Here is a 19,225-nt window from a genome sequence, read left to right as displayed (position 1 = left end):
AAACTGTCATAAAGTACATAAAAATCCTTTTAATAACTGCATAATTTGCCACACAACGCGAGCACATTGTCTAGAAATATAAGAATCAAATCAGTTCAAACACTTCTCTTAAAGGAAAGGTGGCAACTAGCTAATTCATGCCTCAACAGGGAACTGACCGTAAATAAATTAAAATTTGGTGCAATAAGTATCAGTATGGTCAAATTATTGATTCAGCCTTGATTTTGTCCCAGCCTCAGCGGTCCAAAGGAGAAATGGACACCACCAATAAATAACTTCCCTGAGATCTATAAACCATGGGCTAGGTAAATATTAGTTTTTATACATATGCCACTGACTGTGCATGAATGTTGTGCAATGTCAATAACCAGTCCACAGTACGCACAATATAATTACGCCCAGGTAATGGCAGGATTGAACAGAGTTTGCTTCTCTGTGCACAGTTTGAGCAAGGCAAAGACTTTCTCTGCTGTTTCTTGTAAAGTGCTGTATTTGTAAAAAAAATATATATATATTCAAATATAAGTCTAAGGGGCGGGCGCTACTCAGCCAGCTAGACCGCTTTGTTCCTAACAACAAAAGGCTACACTGCCCAAACAGGTTCAACACCAGAAGCTTTCCATTAAAGCCAAAGCTATGTGCTGGTGATAGCATCCATACTGATCAAAGGTATACCAGGGCTGATGATGCATTATCTCCTCGATCTGGTTCGCTTCGTATGGATTATTTTAGCGTACAGCATGGTACCATCCGTCGTCCGCGGCATCGCTTCAACTGCTACTCCAAATGTAATATTTGCTATGGCGGATGATTTAGGATGGGGTGATGTAGAGTACAACAATGGAAGTGCATTCACTCCGAGCTTGAACGAGATGGCTCGTTCCGACAACGCCATACTCTTACAGCGACACTACAGCGGCTCTCCCGTATGTTCACCTACCAGAGCAACTTTACTCACAGGTAGAAATCATAATCGATATTGTGTGTGGAATTCAAATAATGCAGGTGGATCCTTGAAAGATTTTATACGGCCTCAAAAAATGCCCCTCCCTCTTTCAGAAATAACAGTAGCGGAGGTCATGCGGAACGCCGGATACTCTACTGCTTTTTTTGGGAAATGGCATTTGGGAGATTTTAAACCACTGAGGCGCCGAGGTAATAATACATTATCTCATCCTGGACTACATGGATTTGAACAATGGTGGGCCACTGGGAGATCTGCTCCAACAGCTACCACTAACTGTGGATGTTTCCAAAATTCCACCTGTATTCTTGGCCATTACACAGACCGACCAATGTGTACCAATTACTATACTAACACTTCTGATGGTATTGTAGGATGGCCACAACCTATTCCTGGTGATGACTCGCACTTCATTTGGTCCCTGGCTGAGAAATACATCAGAGAACAAGTGAACCTTCAGAAGCCATTTTTTCTCTACCTTCCTTTTCACAGTGTTCACAAGCCTTACATTGCAACTGATCAATATCGAGAAATTTATTTAAAAGCTAAAATGAAATATACTTCTAAAGAAGCAGATTATTATGGTGCCATTTCTGCAATGGATGAAGCCTTAGGAAAGTTACGTAATCTGTTACAAGAGTTGGGTATTAAGAACAACACACTATTCTGGTTTACTAGTGACAATGGACCACTTAAACCTAGGTCAACAAATGGTTTACGAGGAAGGAAATCATCACTGTACGAGGGAGGAGTTCGTGTTCCAGGGATAATAGAGTGGCCAGATGTGATCAGTAGTAATAGAGTGTCTCAGTTCCCAGTTGTGTCTAGTGATCTACTACCAACTGTTCAAGATATACTGGGTGTTAAGCCTAGTGATGATCGTCCAATAGATGGCATCTCTATTCTTCCATTTCTACAAGGAAAAGAGAATAAAAGAAACCAGCCAATATTTTCAGCTTTTAAACTTAAAAAAAGAAGAGTTTTCCAGGAACAATACAGAGTTTCCATCACTACTGACAAATACAAACTCATGGAAACTGTTCGAAACAACACAGTACAATATGAACTGTTTGATTTAGAGAAGGATGCAAGGGAGAGTAGCAACTTGATAAATGATTACCCAGACATTACAAGTCAGTTAATAGAGCAAATTGAACAGTGGAAAGAATCTGTGAGGCAAAGTATTAAAAAAATTGGCTGTAACATTCTGTGATTATCAAGTGTAATACTGTAATTATGTTTTGCTATAATGTTATCATTGTTATACTGTAAATGACAAAAGTTTGGTGTGATGAAACAGCATGCGAAGCAGGTTGGCAGACAAAAGTTTGGCAGCCATTCAGCTAGAACAATATATTGAATATCTAATTGGCAAATAAAGTTTGGCAAATTTCCTCAAATTGACCAAACTTCACTCATTCCAAACTTTCGTCGTTTATGGTATATTCCCTATAGCTCTGCAGTACTGGTATGGTCAATAATGAAGCCATCCGCATGAGTCATCTGGGGCAAATTCTCCCTCAACCTTCAATGGTCCAGATCTTTATGAGATATATGCATACCGTATGCATGGTATACTATAAGAAGCAAGTACAGGGCACAGACATCATTAGCCACACTAAAAAATGTGAAAAATGATCACTAAAAATGTGTTGGCCTTTAATTTATTGCTGCTTGCATGCCCTTTTGCATTACAGAGGAAAGGTCTGGTAAACATAATATAATGGCACTTGTGTCTACTATAGTGGTAGGACCAATCAGATTGCGGCTACTACTGCACATGTTTGCATCATTAGCACTGTACCTTATTAGTTGTGGTGCCCAAGGTTGGACCGGTACATAGCTAGATATATTTTCTGCTCTTGAAACAGGTTAGGAGATGTAGTGCATGCACAATGAAGGCTCTTGCTTTGTTACAGCAATTGCAGATTACAACACGTGTAATTTGAAGTCAGAACTGCACTGTATACTCACTAGACTATTCCTCCATAATGTAAAGGGGCCGGCGGTGCCTACACTGTTAAAACAGTTGGTTGGAAGGTCATCCCAAAACAGGGATAAAGTGGCTGACACATATAGCATACCAAATCCAGGGATAACGGTTATCCCAACTCTCAATAGTATGACCTTTATCCCGTATAGGTAGGATGAAGGTTATCCCTATGCTGGTATAAAGGTTATCCCCAATTGTTATTTAGTATTTAAATAATTATTAATGTATTTCAATTACAGAAATTAAATGCTGTTCAAATAGTCAACTCCAACTTCTGAAGTGCTCGTGAGATGTTAGGACCAGCACGATCTGCAGCATTGACAAGCAATATAGTTACAGTTCTTATTCAAGCATACACCATACCTTAATATTGTAAACAGCTAACAACACTTCATACGCAGTCCACAGAACCTGCCAAAACGTTATATTTACATAACAATCTGGTACACTCTATGCTTACAATTTGTTGTCAATCTGCACTGCAGCAGAGAATTCCACCTGACAGTAGGGGTGTTAACAGCAAGACAGATGCTACTATAATTTTCAAGTAACAGGAATAGTTGCCGGGCAATCAATATCCATCACAGTGTGTTATAAAAAGGCAACACCACTAGAATGTCAAGTCGTATTATTAGTATCACAATTGCTGTAATACTTACATTTTGTATACAACATGATGGAGATGAAATATCAGAAGCATACACACTACAACCTGTAATAATAACATGTTAAATGACGGCAATTCTTATTCAACTATTCTAGAAACTGCTGACTTGTGCTTGAGAAAGTTATTATATATCAACCATAAAGTACCTTTTATATATTCACTGCATTCCTTATTAACACGTATTATGTGCAACAACAATCCATAACCTATAACCCGACAAATGACATGCCATATTCAGGGAAATACCACTAATTATATTCATAGATTCTTAGTATTAAGGTTGCTAGGTGACCTCTTATTCAACTATCTACCACGTCCATACCTTGGCTAATTGTCAAGACTCAGTGCAGAAAGCATGTTGGTGTTACAACAAGCCAGTCATTAATCAATTACCAGACACAATACCTGCATGGTGTACCTGCATGTATGTAACTGATAATAGGAATGTGTAACTAACCTGCCAGGCTGTCTCCTAGGTTACTTGGCTGCCACTGTGCATATAGCAGAACGTAACCATATCAGCATGCACACTACACTCAGTGGGTAGGATTGGCATGATGTCAGCTGTTCTGTAAAGGGTACATAATGGCAGCTATCCACTGTAAACACTCACACTTTGTTGTAACAGCTGGCAAACTGAGGTTAGATACGTAGCTTTGTCACCTGGCTGAGTTGGGCATTAAACTCGGCATTAGAGATTCAACTGTCTGAAATTTCACAATTCGATGTACCAGTCATTTTGAAGCAGCCATGAGACTGCAACTTTAGCACCGTCTTGCCAGTCCGTCAGCCAGTGCATGGTCCCACAGCACTGTAGATAAACTGTTTACTGCACTTTCTATATCTAGTACTGTACACCAAGTTGAATATTGCTAGTAGAAAAGTCACCTTCGTATTCTTCAGTAGGTCAGCTGTTTCAGTCAGTTGCGAACGGCCTTCCTGTTTAACGCATTGCAAAACCCTCCCGCTTAGTCAAGCTGCCTGTTCTTGTAGACACAATAACTCACAATTTTTCAAATATCTTCTTTGCCAAAACCAGTTTATTTTATGAACAAACTGAACGAACTTTCAGGGTGGGGACTATTCTACGGAACGGAACGGAACGGAACGGAACGGAATGATGGACTAAACTGCGGAACGGAATGCTTTCTCAGATTGAAGCTTGCAGCTTACCATTGCTGTACAAGTTATCAGTGGCACTTCCAGCAGGTAATCAAACTATGATCAAACGTACCCCAAGAAAGATAAAACGAATTTAAGGATCGATTGTGGGTTCTTGTTGGTTGTCATTAGTAACGAAGTACTAATTGTGGGAATAGCTGACTCAGTGTGTTCATCTTCGGATATATCAAGTAGGGAACTTAATGCATGACTTGCTTTTGCTAGTATGTGAGTTATTTTTACTTACTTGACTTTAGAATGTACAGTCTGAGGCCCAGCCTTTCTAATCGGCATAAATCAGTATGTGTATAGCTACACTACAAAGGAAACAAGTATGGTGACAAGCTGAATCAACTCAGTCTAAGCAGAATCTAAAGGAATTTTGTGCAGTGTGTGAGGAGCAAACATTCAGATACCTCAAGGAGGCTATATTGTGTGAACATCAATGATTCATTAACAGAGTAGTGGACTATTGTCAGATATCTCAGCCTGAGTACTGAGTTGAATTCTGGATGGGGTCTATTTTACAGAATGGAGTGCTTTCTGAATCAACTTGCAGCTTGACTAGCTGCTATCATTGCTGAAATTGCATTTTATCAGTGGAACCTCCAGGAAAATGGAATAGGATAATTATAAAACATTAATTAAGTGATTGTTTAGGTAATCATGACTTTATTCAGTCTAATAAACATAATATATGGTTGATTGAGTGAGGTATCACTTTCAGAATGTTCAGACGACCAGTGATGAGATGCATGGATTCATCGAATTTTTGTTGTGGTTGGAGGCATTAAATATCCAAAAGCAAACTGACTGTATAATATTAATATTAATTCACTTTCTTTATATTTTCTCAATTTTGAGCCTGTATGCAAATAATTGAATTTTCCTTGTCAATAGAAATCCTAGAATAAGATGGGAGAGAAACTTATCTTTGTTTACCTATACTGTACAACCAAGAGTTCGTAATACTGATTTGTATGAGGGAGAGTGTCTAACTCTCAGTATGGCCTGTACAAACACCCTGCGTAAAGTTCACCTTTCATCAAATCAACACCTTTACTGGGGGATAGAAAACTGTTGATTAGCGTTGCTGAAGAAGGTAAAGCCTTTGTTCTGAAATAAGGCCAAGGTGTTACTTTAAGCAGGGTGTTTGGTGAATGCGTTCAAGTTAGACACTCTCCACCTTATTATGAACTCTTGGTACAACTTCAAAGGAAAATGAAGAAAACATACAGATGAATCAATAAAATCACTACAGTAAGGTGAATTACAGACTAGTGAGATCTTGGTTAATTAATGACAGTGGTTGGAGATTAAGTGTGGTAGCTTCTTGTTCTTGAATACGTTGCAAAGTGGAAGTACAAATCAAAATGGGATATCAATTTCATTATGAAAAATTTGTATACATAAATAATCTAGCATTACTATTTCATTTGTCCTCCACTTCAACATGCTACAACAGTACTAGTGTCAGTACATTGGCAGTGAGTCTACCTTGAAATCTCAACTCTAGTGTAGATCCAACACAGGACAGCCCGCACTGTAACAAATACATGTGATCCCATTGTAATTTCATGGACCAGCTGGACTGGGAATCACTTGAAAATAGACGAACAAATTTAACCTGTTTTGTTTGAAGTGAAGCATGTGAAACGTTACACTTAAGAAATCCTAGGATTCTTAGGTGGCATGTAATTAATGTGAGTGTTCCATTTCAGGTCTGACTAGATACATTGAAATTACACACACATCCTGGTCCAAATCACGTTTGCCTGGTGGCTATGGGCATGGTTTCACATGCAGCTTATAATAGAGATTTGGCTGATCTTGGAGTTTTGGCATTTAGCCTGATTCAAGGCTAGCAGTCAGACACATCCTTGAATTGTGCAACAGATAAAATCAGCTCACTATTGAATACGGCATTAGTCCATTGCACCAGCTGTTAATATATAAATAACTCCATGCATATACTTCAGTGATGTTTGCAGAATATACCCTCCTTACGGTCTGCCAAAATATTTGCTCCTCACACACTGCACAAAATTCTTCAAGTTTTAATTCAGCTGGCTCTTTCCTGTTACCAGTATCTTCCTGCTTGCTTTATTTATACACTGACTTATGACTTGAAAGACCGGCCCAGACTGTTTTCTAAAGTCTAAATAAGAAAAACAGCTCACATAAAGTTCCCTTCCGTATGGACGAACATCTCTGATACAGCTCATCCCACAATAATACTTCGTTACTAATGACAACCAACAAAAACCCACAATCGATCCGTTAATTCTTTTTATCTTATGTTTAATCACCCACTGGAGATGCCACTGCTAACTTATAAGGGAAGTTTCAACAATGGTAAGTTGCAAGCTTCAATTTGAGAAAGCGTTCCGTTCCGTGGTTTAGTCCATCATTCCGTTCCGTTCCGTTCCGTTCCGTTCCGTAGAATAGTCCCCACCAACTTTCAGAGGACTTTTCAGTAATATTCGTTACCACGGTAACTTTCGTCGTTAAGTTACTTTCGTCGTTAAGTAACGTACGTAAATGCTACGTCACGGGGAGTGAGTAGAGTCTATTAATTGGAAAAATGAGATTATCTCGTTGCATCAGTGGTTGCATGCTGCCAGCGGGAGACTCTAAGCAAAGTAAAGTTATAAATACTCTAGAGCATTATCTCATCCTGTACTTTTGTAGATCAGAATCGTCGAAAATGTTCAGTCGAGTATATGGGTAGTCAAGCTACCGTTCCTCAACTTCTTCTCCTACTCCATTAGTAATCTACTGTGACTAATACAGTAAAACTAAAAGTAAGACACAAATACTATATTAGTGTTTTGTGATCATGTACAGTCGATTTCAGATTACTTTCTGCATGCAATTGAACAATTTACAATGTGATTGTTCGAACATATGAGCTAATTGTTTGCAACCTAGCTCCTTTACTTGTATAACTAAATACTAGTACTAGCACAATAGATACTCACCCCTTTACTGTCAAACAATGCCAGGAGTGTACATGTAAATACTGCAAGTAGACATTCACATTATCACGTTTGCAAGTCGTGTGTAAATTGTTCAAAAGCAATCTAAAATCAACTGTGTTAGTACTACCTGAGTGTGTACTGGAGTCTGTTCTGACAGTGTTGTCACAGTGCTTGCTACAATTTGTAACCACAAACAAAGTAATTACATATAGTTGCTTATTTTAAGTTCATCAATTCCAGGGGTGTATCCAGGATATTTCCAAAGTGGCTTCCAGATTTAGCTACAGAGGTCTGGGGCTGTGCTCCCAGCCACTGACAGATTTAGAAAGTGCTTCAAATTTACTAGCTTTTTGATTTAATGAATAGTAACTATTTCAATTTGTACTTGGTTCCTCATGATTTGTGGCTGGTCAGGTGTATATATTGTAGTGACCAAATACATTTCCAATTAAAATGATTTAGGTAATTTAAATTTCAACATTTATAACACCCTTTTTAAATATTGTATTCTGTTATGAATGTTGTATTAGAGTACGTTTGACTGCTCTATTAGAGTACGTCAGACTTTTCTATTAGAGTATCTCAATTTTCTCTAAAGGTTTTTCAATACATAGCCTTAATCCACGTTCGAGGACTAATTGTAAGATTCCTATTAAACTGTAGCTATACTGCATGCTCATTAACACATTGGTAACTATTAAACTGCGTGCATGCGTGCATGTGTGGTTCACTACTGATAGGCTGGAGTGCTGCACCAGCATAATGCTAGCATATTAGGTGGATGTTATGAATACTACTGATACTTTCTAATAGAGCAGTCAGTGGAAACTGCAATAGAGTGCTCCAATGCATTGTCCAAAGCTCCTTAGATCAATACTGTCTTATAGAACAGTCACTTTGTAGTCAATTACTCTAATTGAGCCTTCACTGATTAAAACTTTCAAAGATAATTGTAAGAAATGTTTTTGAGCACATTGGGAACACTGAAGAGCATAACAGGCAAAAATTTCATGAACTTTTACCCAGCTCTCAATCCAGGTCAGTCCATAAAACAGGTCAGATCTTGATTACCTGCTCAAGTGACCCACTGAGCCCAGACAAAATGTGACGTAGATGACCTTATTTCAACCATGTGTGTATGTGCTGTGCATGCGTGTGTGCATGTGTGTAGTATGTAGAACTGAGCCAATAATTTCCAAAACATTTGTTGATTATGTGTCATACACTGTTCCTAATCAGGGACGAAACTAGCACTTTAGTGATCCTAGTATGCCCAAAGTATCCTAATTTTAGAGGTCTAAACTACAAATGAAACCATTGATGGTGTCAAGGTACATGTCCTGATTTCAAGTACTGTATCGTCAATTATGGCCCAGACACTCAGGCAAGTGTTTACCCTAGCCACAAAACTGGTGACTATAATTTACAAAACCAAAAATCATATTCCTTGGGATCAACTTGAGATATTCCGCATAGATTTCAAGTTTAAAGGAATGCTGTAAAATGCTTTTGCTTCACTGTTTTGTACTAGGAGTTCCTGTGAAACCAGGCATTTATTTCTGTTGTACGACTCTATACCATATCTAGCAACTACAGTGTGTATGATATAATTATATGGGACTGGTCGTAGTGCACCATTAGGTAAAATATGAGTATTATTTTATCATTAAATTTCATGATTTACTTTCTTGTTTGTTTAGCATCAAATTATGTTCAGCCAATGTAATAGCACTGAGAGAGGTATGTGGACTATTTTGTATATTTTTTGATTGAATTAAAATGTATATTTTCTTATTCACAGGCATTCTGAGAAACTGAAATCAAGATATTGGGCCAGGGGCTGAGGGGTGCATAAGAACTGTGAAGGAAGAGAACATTTAAGTAATATCCAACTGTCACTAGATGATAATAATACTCCATAATGTGTCCGTGGTTGGACAAAAGTTGTGATAATGTATGTGCTTATCATCTGCAAGGCAGATGGATGTGTAGACTATAACTGACCGAACATGCATGTTATATTACAGTACATTGTCAAGCAACATCTGATGAATTATTTACATACACAAAGTGTGGAACTCTCAAGTTGTTCGTAGATCACCACTAGTTCCCTTTAGGAATTGTATTTACGAAAGGTATTGCTAGTATACCAAATAGCCCTTGGTTGTTGAAATACAAACTCAAATCAAGTACAAGTAACACAAACACTAGTTATGCTATAACATTGTGATCACAAGTAATGTTGTTCATTGAATTGTGCAATAATATTTCAGTTGAGTTCCTTGCTTGTGAATAGTTTTCACAACTGCTTGACACGTAGCTGATGAGTTACAAACTTTGATCAGACTCTAGAGTCAGGTATGTTCAATCCAGTTGGTAGTAACAAGCTGGTCATTGGGATTCATGCCTCATTTACCCTGTAACAATTATAAACAGTTCACCCTGCAACACTACTAAGTATACAAGTACACAAATATTGGCTTTCACAGATAGTGAGGAAGATAATATAAATGATATGCTTTTAGTAATGTTTGACATTGTTTGTATTTTGTACAAACAATGCTTCCTTTTTATCATGTCACCTTGCAGGACGTACACAGTAATTTTGAAAAGTTTTCTCTACAGCTAAGTGACTGTTATATTAGAGTATTATAATTACCTGACTGCTTTATTAGAGTATCTCACCAAAAACTATTCTTCAGAACAAGCATTGCTATTGCATGACAAACACTATTTACAAGGTGAAGGCTCCTGTTTCATGAAAGATCCCATGATTTCTGTATACCTGCGGTTTGAAGTTATGTAAAAGGGGTTCCTGAAACTTGCCCTTGCCTTGGAAGTACAAAACTCATGTAACCTAGTAGATATTTTCTGTTGCATACAAGATTGTTTGTAAGAAATTAAAAGTATGCACTAGTCACTCTGAACTGCTTAGCTTTATTTCACTTTTAAACCGGCGATCATACATGTATATGCAAGGGAGTATCATGCTGGCCTGTGTTGCACACTACATTTGAACCCTTCATATGCCTCGAGATTTTGACTGTTACTAGTAACAATTATATTGTGTAGTCTCAAGTCTCGTCTTGATTGTATATTGACTTTGGTAGACCGTGCAGCAAGTTAGTCTCGTGCCATCCACCCCTTTGCAAAAGTAAAACAGATACTAAATAATCTCAAAAGGAATTCAATTAGACAGTAAGTGTATGTAATTGCTAGTTATGTCAGATGATTACCCTTCAAAAGCATTGCGTTGCCAAGGTGATTTGTGTGTGAACGTGATTGGCACACACTACTAAATCTGAGTGGTAGAATCATTTAGTATCTGTATTTCACTTTTTGCGAAGGAGCAGGCTGTGGCACCTCCTTGTACAATGTGTATGTACATGTATGCAAAGTTTTAATAGTTGTCCCACTCACTTTTACATTAATCAAAATATTACTCCATTTTATAGATGCCACAAAATTTCACAGATGTAAATCTCCAGGAGTAATATAATGTACAATTGTGAAGGACCATGTTTCTACCGCTATTAATCCTCTTACATCTGTTCCCAGTGACCCGAGGCGATCTATGGGCAGCTGGGTACCCGGGCAGCTGACAAACCACTTAGGTGTCCCGTATTTGTTGGTGTTCCACCTTATCTCTCTGTACTTGAATCCATTCCAGATCATTGAGTAGATAAATTGTGACACTGGTCTGCCAAAGCACCCATGCGGCAGCATAGTAACGAATCATATAATAAGCGCCGCATAAAGATGACGCGCTGCGCTTTAGATTGAAATACGTAGTAAATGCACGGAAGAAAACGGAATAAGGGCATCACGAAGGTATAAGCGTTATACCTGTGAAGTTTTATACCAACTTGTAGGGATAACCTTCATCCCATATAGTATAACCTTCATACCAAGTGTTTTTTATACCAACAAGGTAGGGATAACCGTCATACTCCTTGGTATAACCTTCAAACTTCATTTTTAACAGTGTATTATGTAATCAAAGGTCAGCATATTCATTTTCAAAATTTGTATCTTCATACTCAGCTCCATTTTGGGCTTCGTACTCAAGTATCAAAAAGTTACTTGAATGATGTACCCTTAACATCTAATACTATAGTGAGAATAGATCTATTGTGTTATCAAGCGAGTACTGTAGCCTGCTTGATTCATATAGTAAGCTGGAACAAAGGTCAAACTTTAGCTTCTGAAGATAAGAAATTTTGTTGATTGTATCATATTAGTAACTAGCCGCTTGGTGTACACCAGCGTTGAAACCGGGTCACTACTGCTGACCCGGATGACCCACTGACCCGGATAGCAATCCGGATTTGACCCGGATGTGACCCGGATTGACCCGGATTAAATTAAGCCGAGGCGCGCGATAAGAGCTATGTTTCGGGTATTCTTTAGCGAGCGAGACTACGTTTTTAGCGTTCGATTCATGTTGAGTAAACGAGTAGTTATGTGATAACTACGCCGGTAAGTTTATAATTTAAAATCAGTCAGTGGGTTTGGTTCCACGTAGTTACTGTGAGTTTACAGACAGCAATTGGGTGTGGCTTCGTACATACCCGTATTGCATTTTCCCAATATAATAAAATGGGTGTGGCTCACAAAGTACTTATCCTGCTGCAAGACTAGACCTAGACTATATACAACTCATACAATAATCGATTAGTGGGCGTGGCTCCACATAAGCTTGCACACAGGAACAGACACAGTTACATGCTACAGACTGCACTTACTAATAAATGGGCGTGGCTGAGCGTGTGTTTGTAACGCCGTGTGTTTGTAACGCGATAAGTGGGCGTGGCTCACGAAAGAGCTACGTGACTAGCGTTTATAGGTTCCACGTCGTTAAACGATCAGTTTAGTTTCTCACGTGATCCAATCCGGGTCTGGTCAGACCCGGATAATTTGTAAACCGGGTCAGACCCGGATGACCCGGAGAAAATGTGACCCGGATGACCCGGATGACCCGACCCGGTTTCAACGCTGGTGTACACCCATGTGGTCTCACACTTTGTTGCAGCTGTAGGACAGGCACTAACTACATGCACCGATCAGTGTTAAGCCCACTCCCCCAGTACAACATGGGGAGGGTGGGATATAGTGGAGATTTAACCTGGTAGAAAGTCAAATTCTCCAACCTGGTGATAAATTATTAGGTCAAATCTCCACACCTATGAAATGAAGATAAGATGGAATTTGAGCTGTACATGCCACAAGTCAGAACTTGTTCAAATTGGCACATTTTAATATACCAAATAATTCATTGAACATATCAAATAAACAAATGGCCTACCATAGTAGTGGGGCATTAGACTACAAATTTGTCAATGACACACGTAGTCGCATGCTTCCAAAGCACATGGCTCTTTGACTGATTAGACATGTCAGTATCAAATTAATGCTTATGAAGCTTTGGAGAGATAAAACAACTTTTGAAGATAACTACAAAACCTCCACAAGTTCTGAAGCTTTGTACATCAGACCATTCAAACTACTTACATTACTAACCAGTATACTAACCAGATGTGTACCTATACAATAATATCAAGAACTAGAAACATCATGTTCTGTACATTGTACTGTACTTGTAATCGCATCTTTTATATTAGTCTGGTTGCTCTATTAGACCTTCCAACTCAAAAACCAACAAAACAACATTTCATCCGGCATGCATAGTGATTTAGCTCTAGCCAGGTGCAAATATTCTAACAAAACAATGATGTCACACTTGTTACCTCATTACCATTTGGGGTTCAACCTGACGGAGAAGTTTCGACTCTCAAGACCCTGAGCGGACCCCTTTAGGTTTTCCTATATGCTATAACGTGCTAAAAATAACCATAATATGTTTTGAAATTGCTATCAATTAGGTAAGTGGGCAGGAAGAAGTTACTACAGAATGCTTTATAGCTATTCTCCATAGACTGTAAAATGGTATTGGATCAGGAAGAAGGGTCACAATGTATCACATAAAACAAAACATGGCTTCCACATGCATGCATAATTATCTGTGGATGGATACTCACAAAACATATTTCTGCTCTTGATTCCATGGGTATGTTTGTAGCAATGCTACTACTCTCCATTGCATTATGACTAATACAATGTTGTTCCGAGGTTGCTGGGAATATTTGGGCAATTGTTTGTCTTAATTTGGTCAGTTGTGATGGGAAAATTAACTACAAGTAATATTATGCTGCTTTTATCAATCTAAGCATACTGTGAAAAAATGATGCTGAGTTTATCAAGGCACAAGACAGTTTAGTGAATTCTTACTGAGTATGAAAATGCTATATATACAGAAGTATGGAAAATCAAAGAAGTATTGTGAAATTCTAAGCTATAGATATGCCCACACATTCCATTGCATAATCTCTATTACATTTTTCTTTCATTGCTTCTGGCATGATTATTTGTTTTGCAGAGCCTAGCTGTTTCTTTGTTAATTGGCTGTAGAGAAATCCACAAGCCTCTGTCAAATTTGACATAGCAAACTATTCCCCACCGCTGGCTCCTAACTTTCTGTGAAAGAGAAAAGAGGACTGGCCACTACTTTATAGGTGATTGACAAGGCCATTTCTACTGCTGTTGAGCAAATGGTGGCACAAAGATCGATTGGGTCACTTTAGTACCTCCTGAGGTTACACCTATAGTTAACCAGTAACTCTGATTTCATGTGACCTTATTTGCTAGTTTAATCAACTGTTCAGTGCATTCCTATATATCAGCCCCAAGTTCAGGTAGTTATTGATTGGCTAGATAATGTTATCACACCTCCAGGGTCTTCAACAACAAGCTAATAGGACAGTTGCTAATAGTTTACAGGGGCGGATCCAGAGTCTGGAAAGAGGGGGGGCACCTGGCTGAAAAAAAGTTGAAGAGCAAAAAAAAAAAAGAAAAAAAGAAGGGTCACAACAATAATAGCTAGTTATCCTTTACCAAATATATTATATCACGTATGTTATGTAAAATAAAATCCTATATAGTTTATAGCTTCATAAGTAAGCTACACTGCCTCATGAACATTGTGACTGCTTTATTAGAGTAATTGACTGCTCTATTAGAGTATCTCGATCTTGTATGCAATTTCTTGAAGGGGGGGGAGGGGGGGGGGTATTTGCCCCAAATGCCCCATCCTGGATCCGCCATTGGTTTACTGCCATGCATGCAGGAATGAATATACAATGACTGCTCTCCTCTTTTCGATATATAAACACCACCGCCACTGGAATAACTTCACTAACTACTCTGTACAGTGCATCCTGGACACTGTTTGGTTTACAATGGTGGCTGTAGTAGTGTACCAACCATATATGCACATGCACTTGTCCCTACATTTGTAATTTATTCAACACATAACATTGTACTTTGCAATTTCTGAAATTATTGTAAATGTTCATGTGTTCTACATAGTTAACTATAAACTGAATGAATCAGAAACAAAATAACTCAATCCTCTCTGGCAACATATACAGTCTATAGGAACATGCTAAAGGAGCTGCAACACATTTGTGAATCTGATCTGTCATAGATTAAGAAGTATACAATATCCAACCTGGGCTAGACATGCATCAATATCCCATTCCTTTAAGCTATTCTTCAAACCACCGAATCACTGACCTATATATATATATATATATAGCTCTCTATATATAGATATTGCAAGGATACAATTAATGAGCTAAATGTGTAGTAGTTATAACACACCCTGCAGAAATATGCTATACAGGGTGTGTTGCCAAGTTATAATTATGAAAATTATAATTTAAATATTACTGCACATTTAGCTGTGCAACATTTAACATATACAGGGTCTGGTTGGATCTTCATCTCAAAATTTAATTTGCAATTGAATTATAGTATAGCAGCAACAAGGTGTGCAGTTGGTAATTGTAAAATCCAACCAGACTCTGGGTGTTTTTAGTACTGAGATTTAGTTCATTAATTGTAAGTGTGTTGCAGCTCCTTTGGCGTGTTCCTAGATTGTATACATATGCATGTTTGGCAGAGAGGATTGAGTCATGCGTGTGTTTTCTTTTCCACGTTCAGTTTGTAGCCATGCATGCAACTATGTAGGACTCCACTTTTTTAACACATGTACATGTTGTTTTCAATGGACTAATAGCTGTTACAAACTACTATATAGCTACAAAACATGATGGTTATGTACAAAAAGCTTATAATAAAGAAAGCATGAGCATGCATGTATGTCAAAAAACATGGCTATTCAGTTTGTGACTGCATGAATTTTGGAAAATCACCCTTATGGGCACATTCAACACAAATATTTAGTTCTGAAACACAGCATTCAGTATAAGTTAAATTCCTATCCATTTAACTAAGGGTAGAATAAACCATAGATACCTTGAATTACAAGAAAAATTTTAGTTATTTGAAAAGTGTTTTCTGCTATTAACAGCATTTGCTCATTTCAAAAATTCCAATTGTTTTAGGTGTGGCAATAAGAGTGATTTTCCAAAATTCGGTCACATTTACTGATGTATTTTTTTGTTAAAAGCATGGTTATTTACAAAAGCATGGTTATTTACAAAAGCATGGTTATTTACAAAAACATGGTTATTTACAAAAGTATGCATGCATGGTTATTTAGGATATTTAGCTGGGCATGCATGCAGTTTCTTGCCAAGACTGATAAGGAGATCATCACAAACACTACAAACAAAACACTATATACATGGACACATACATTTACATGCAGACTATCTCATTCACAGGTAGGAGTATATAGTATTAATGATTTCCAGCCTCCAAGCAATTAAAATGACCACACTCACATCCACTAGTACTCTGCATGGATACCTTCCCTTTCATCTTCATACCAGCTTGTAATTATGACTCATTATCTAGAGATACTGTAGCAATATATGTTCCTACAATATTAGATTTGGTCATGTAATACAGCTAGCACATAAGGGATGTTAGCACAGTCCTTTTAAGTCCTCGGTCAGTCACATGCGACTAGCTACAAGGCCAAAGCCATGCAGTGTAGGCATGGCAAACAGACAAAAAAATATACACAACTATAGTTATCACATGAGCTGATAGGAATGGCTGCTAGTACTACCTTGTCAAGCACTCTTTTATAGTGCAAACTAATGGCCAGTTAGCTCATGATCTTCTTCATAACTCACTAAGATAGGACAATTATAGTTACTAAACATCCTTACTTAGGAGTTTTATTGGAAAGTACTATGTCCATGTAGAAATTACCAATAAAGCAACAAGAATGATAAATTTTCTCTGCAGAAACTTATATACATGTAGTCAAGAAGTCAAATACATGGTATATGCCCACCTTACATGTGAGACCTATGCATCGTGTCTTATATCCTGTCAACGAGCCTGTCAAGGATATTAATGCTTTAGAAATGGTGCAAAGAAAAGCAGTACGATGGGTCACATGCACATCGAATTATTACTGCCAAAGTGGAATAAGCATTTCATCTACTACATAGAAAATCTTCAGTGGCAACTGATCACTTTCACAGAGAAGGCAGACATCAAGACTTAAATTGCAGTTCATCATTCATAAAAATTCTGGATTATTATAATCAAGAAACCTTAGTGCAATCAACCGGACCTTTTGATCCCTTACATTTCTCAACACCATTTATAAACACTAAATTTAGTGTTATTTCTCCGGCCTAGAACAATTGAAGATTGGAATCACTTATACCCCACCTGAATCGAGTTAGCCATAGAGTTAGTTGATTTATTTATAGTTAATGTATTTACATGTATGTATGTAAGTAGTTAGCTATGATCAGTCACAATGTACATGTGTATTTGAATTTTCTTGGAGCTGGTCCCCCTGGACGCATCAGTAATTTCTGGCTGTCCAGTACAATATCAATATAAATAGTGACCAAGACAACCAATTTCCAGAAACCTATTACACTCATTTTGTGCATGGTAACACGCAGGGAATTCCAAACTCTGGTAATATAGCTCATGCTGTTAGGTAGCTTAGTACGATTTACATAGAAGTATCATAATATGTAAGTGACCGCAGGTAGCATACCATTAGGTATGAACTCCATACTTCTGAATTGACAGTACCGGCACTAACACCTTGCTAAACACTTGGGTAGTCGGATGCAATTCCATTGTAATTGTTGGCAGACTCATACTCTAACATGGTCAGGAAGTTGTTTCTCTTGACGACAATGTCGGGATGATATGGTGTAGTTTGTAGTTTATGAGTATACGGTATTTAGTTACAAAGAGGGAACAGCTAGCAGATCAGCTGCCGGGGAGTATTTTAAACATATAGCTAGTTAGTCCGGCAACGGAATGAGCAAGGCGAGGGGATAAGAGGTAAGGGAGACAAATAACTTGATTTGTATCAGTAAATATACCTCATCGTACTTTTTAATATAACACACAGTCTCCCATAACGGAGCACCCACCGTTCACATTGTTGATGCTCCGGATATTTGCTTGCAAAAAATTATTTTTTCAATAAAATAAATTACGGAGGGTAAAGTACAAAAACAAAAAAAATCACCCTCTGGAATTTTCGAGAACGGTCGAGTTCAGGTGACAGTTCAAGTTCACAGGTCAAACTGGTTGCTGCGAGCAGTATAAAAAGGAGCAGTTAGCATCACTAGCTTTAAGTTAATCGTGCTCACTTATTCGAAGAAAGTGATCAATTCTTCATTCCTGTGAGACTCGTTCAAGTCATTAACGATGGTACACATCAAGGCGTACAAGGGCTCCGAAATCCGCCGTTTTGAGATTGACCCTGGCACGACATTTGCCCAGCTAAACGACATGGTCTGCAAGCTTTTTGGATTCACCGAAGATGACACGGTTTCCATTAACTACTGTGATAGAGATGGAGACGTTGTCAGACTATCAAGTGACGGAGAGCTGCAGACTGCCATGAAGCATCTCGGTGAAGATGACACGTGGAAGATGCAGATCACAGTGACTCACAAACATCATCCACATCCACACCATCATCACCACCACATGCAACCGGCCTATCAACCAGCTACTTCATGGTGGGACTGGAACCCCTTTCATGTACATCACAGCGTTCGCGATCCATTCCGAGGAGGTCTGATGGACAGCCTGTTTGGACAGAGCTTGTGGGATGATGATCCCTTTGGAGTTGATCAGTTATGGCAGCACCAGAGGAGACTGTTGAACGAACAGAAAAAGAAAGCAGAGATGGCTCGTCGTAGTGCCATGAGACAAGCAAGTGTTGATGCCCAACGTGCTGCTGATGAGGTACAAGCAAAATCAGGAGAAGTAGCAGAAGCCAAATCAGGAGAGATGGCAGAAAAGAAGCCAAAGGTGGTCTACCAACATTTTGGATCATGGGAACCTAAAGTGGAGAAGGGAGACAACTACGTGATCACAACATACGGACCAGTAGGATACAGGGTACATTATGGTCATCATGACAATGAGACAACTGA

At 38.4% G+C, this 19,225-nt stretch overlaps 1 protein-coding gene and 2 long non-coding RNA genes across 3 annotated transcripts; 2 read left to right on the top strand and 1 right to left on the bottom strand.

Moving 5' to 3' along the window:
* The first annotated feature begins 539 nt into the window (after positions 1 to 539).
* Positions 540 to 3,367, top strand: LOC136242534 (N-acetylgalactosamine-6-sulfatase-like). Its single transcript, XM_066033978.1, has one exon. The coding sequence runs from the start codon at positions 684 to 686 to the stop codon at positions 2,175 to 2,177; it is 1,494 nt and encodes a 497-aa protein (XP_065890050.1). The 5' UTR covers positions 540 to 683; the 3' UTR covers positions 2,178 to 3,367.
* Positions 3,368 to 7,072: 3,705 nt separating this feature from the next.
* On the top strand, positions 7,073 to 9,723 carry LOC136242572 (uncharacterized). The gene is made up of 4 exons (XR_010694565.1): positions 7,073 to 7,427; positions 7,477 to 7,589; positions 9,467 to 9,506; positions 9,568 to 9,723. It is a non-coding gene; the product is annotated as an uncharacterized lncRNA (long non-coding RNA).
* Positions 9,724 to 9,913: 190 nt separating this feature from the next.
* Positions 9,914 to 11,326, bottom strand: LOC136242577 (uncharacterized). The gene is made up of 2 exons (XR_010694574.1): positions 11,187 to 11,326; positions 9,914 to 10,183 (listed from the first exon to the last, which is right to left on the bottom strand). It is a non-coding gene; the product is annotated as an uncharacterized lncRNA (long non-coding RNA).
* Between the last annotated feature and the right edge of the window lie 7,899 nt (positions 11,327 to 19,225).

Source organism: Dysidea avara, chromosome 13 (assembly GCF_963678975.1).
Source record: "Dysidea avara chromosome 13, odDysAvar1.4, whole genome shotgun sequence".
Classification (NCBI taxonomy): domain Eukaryota; kingdom Metazoa; phylum Porifera; class Demospongiae; order Dictyoceratida; family Dysideidae; genus Dysidea; species Dysidea avara.
This window is presented reverse-complemented; position numbering and strand designations above follow the sequence as displayed.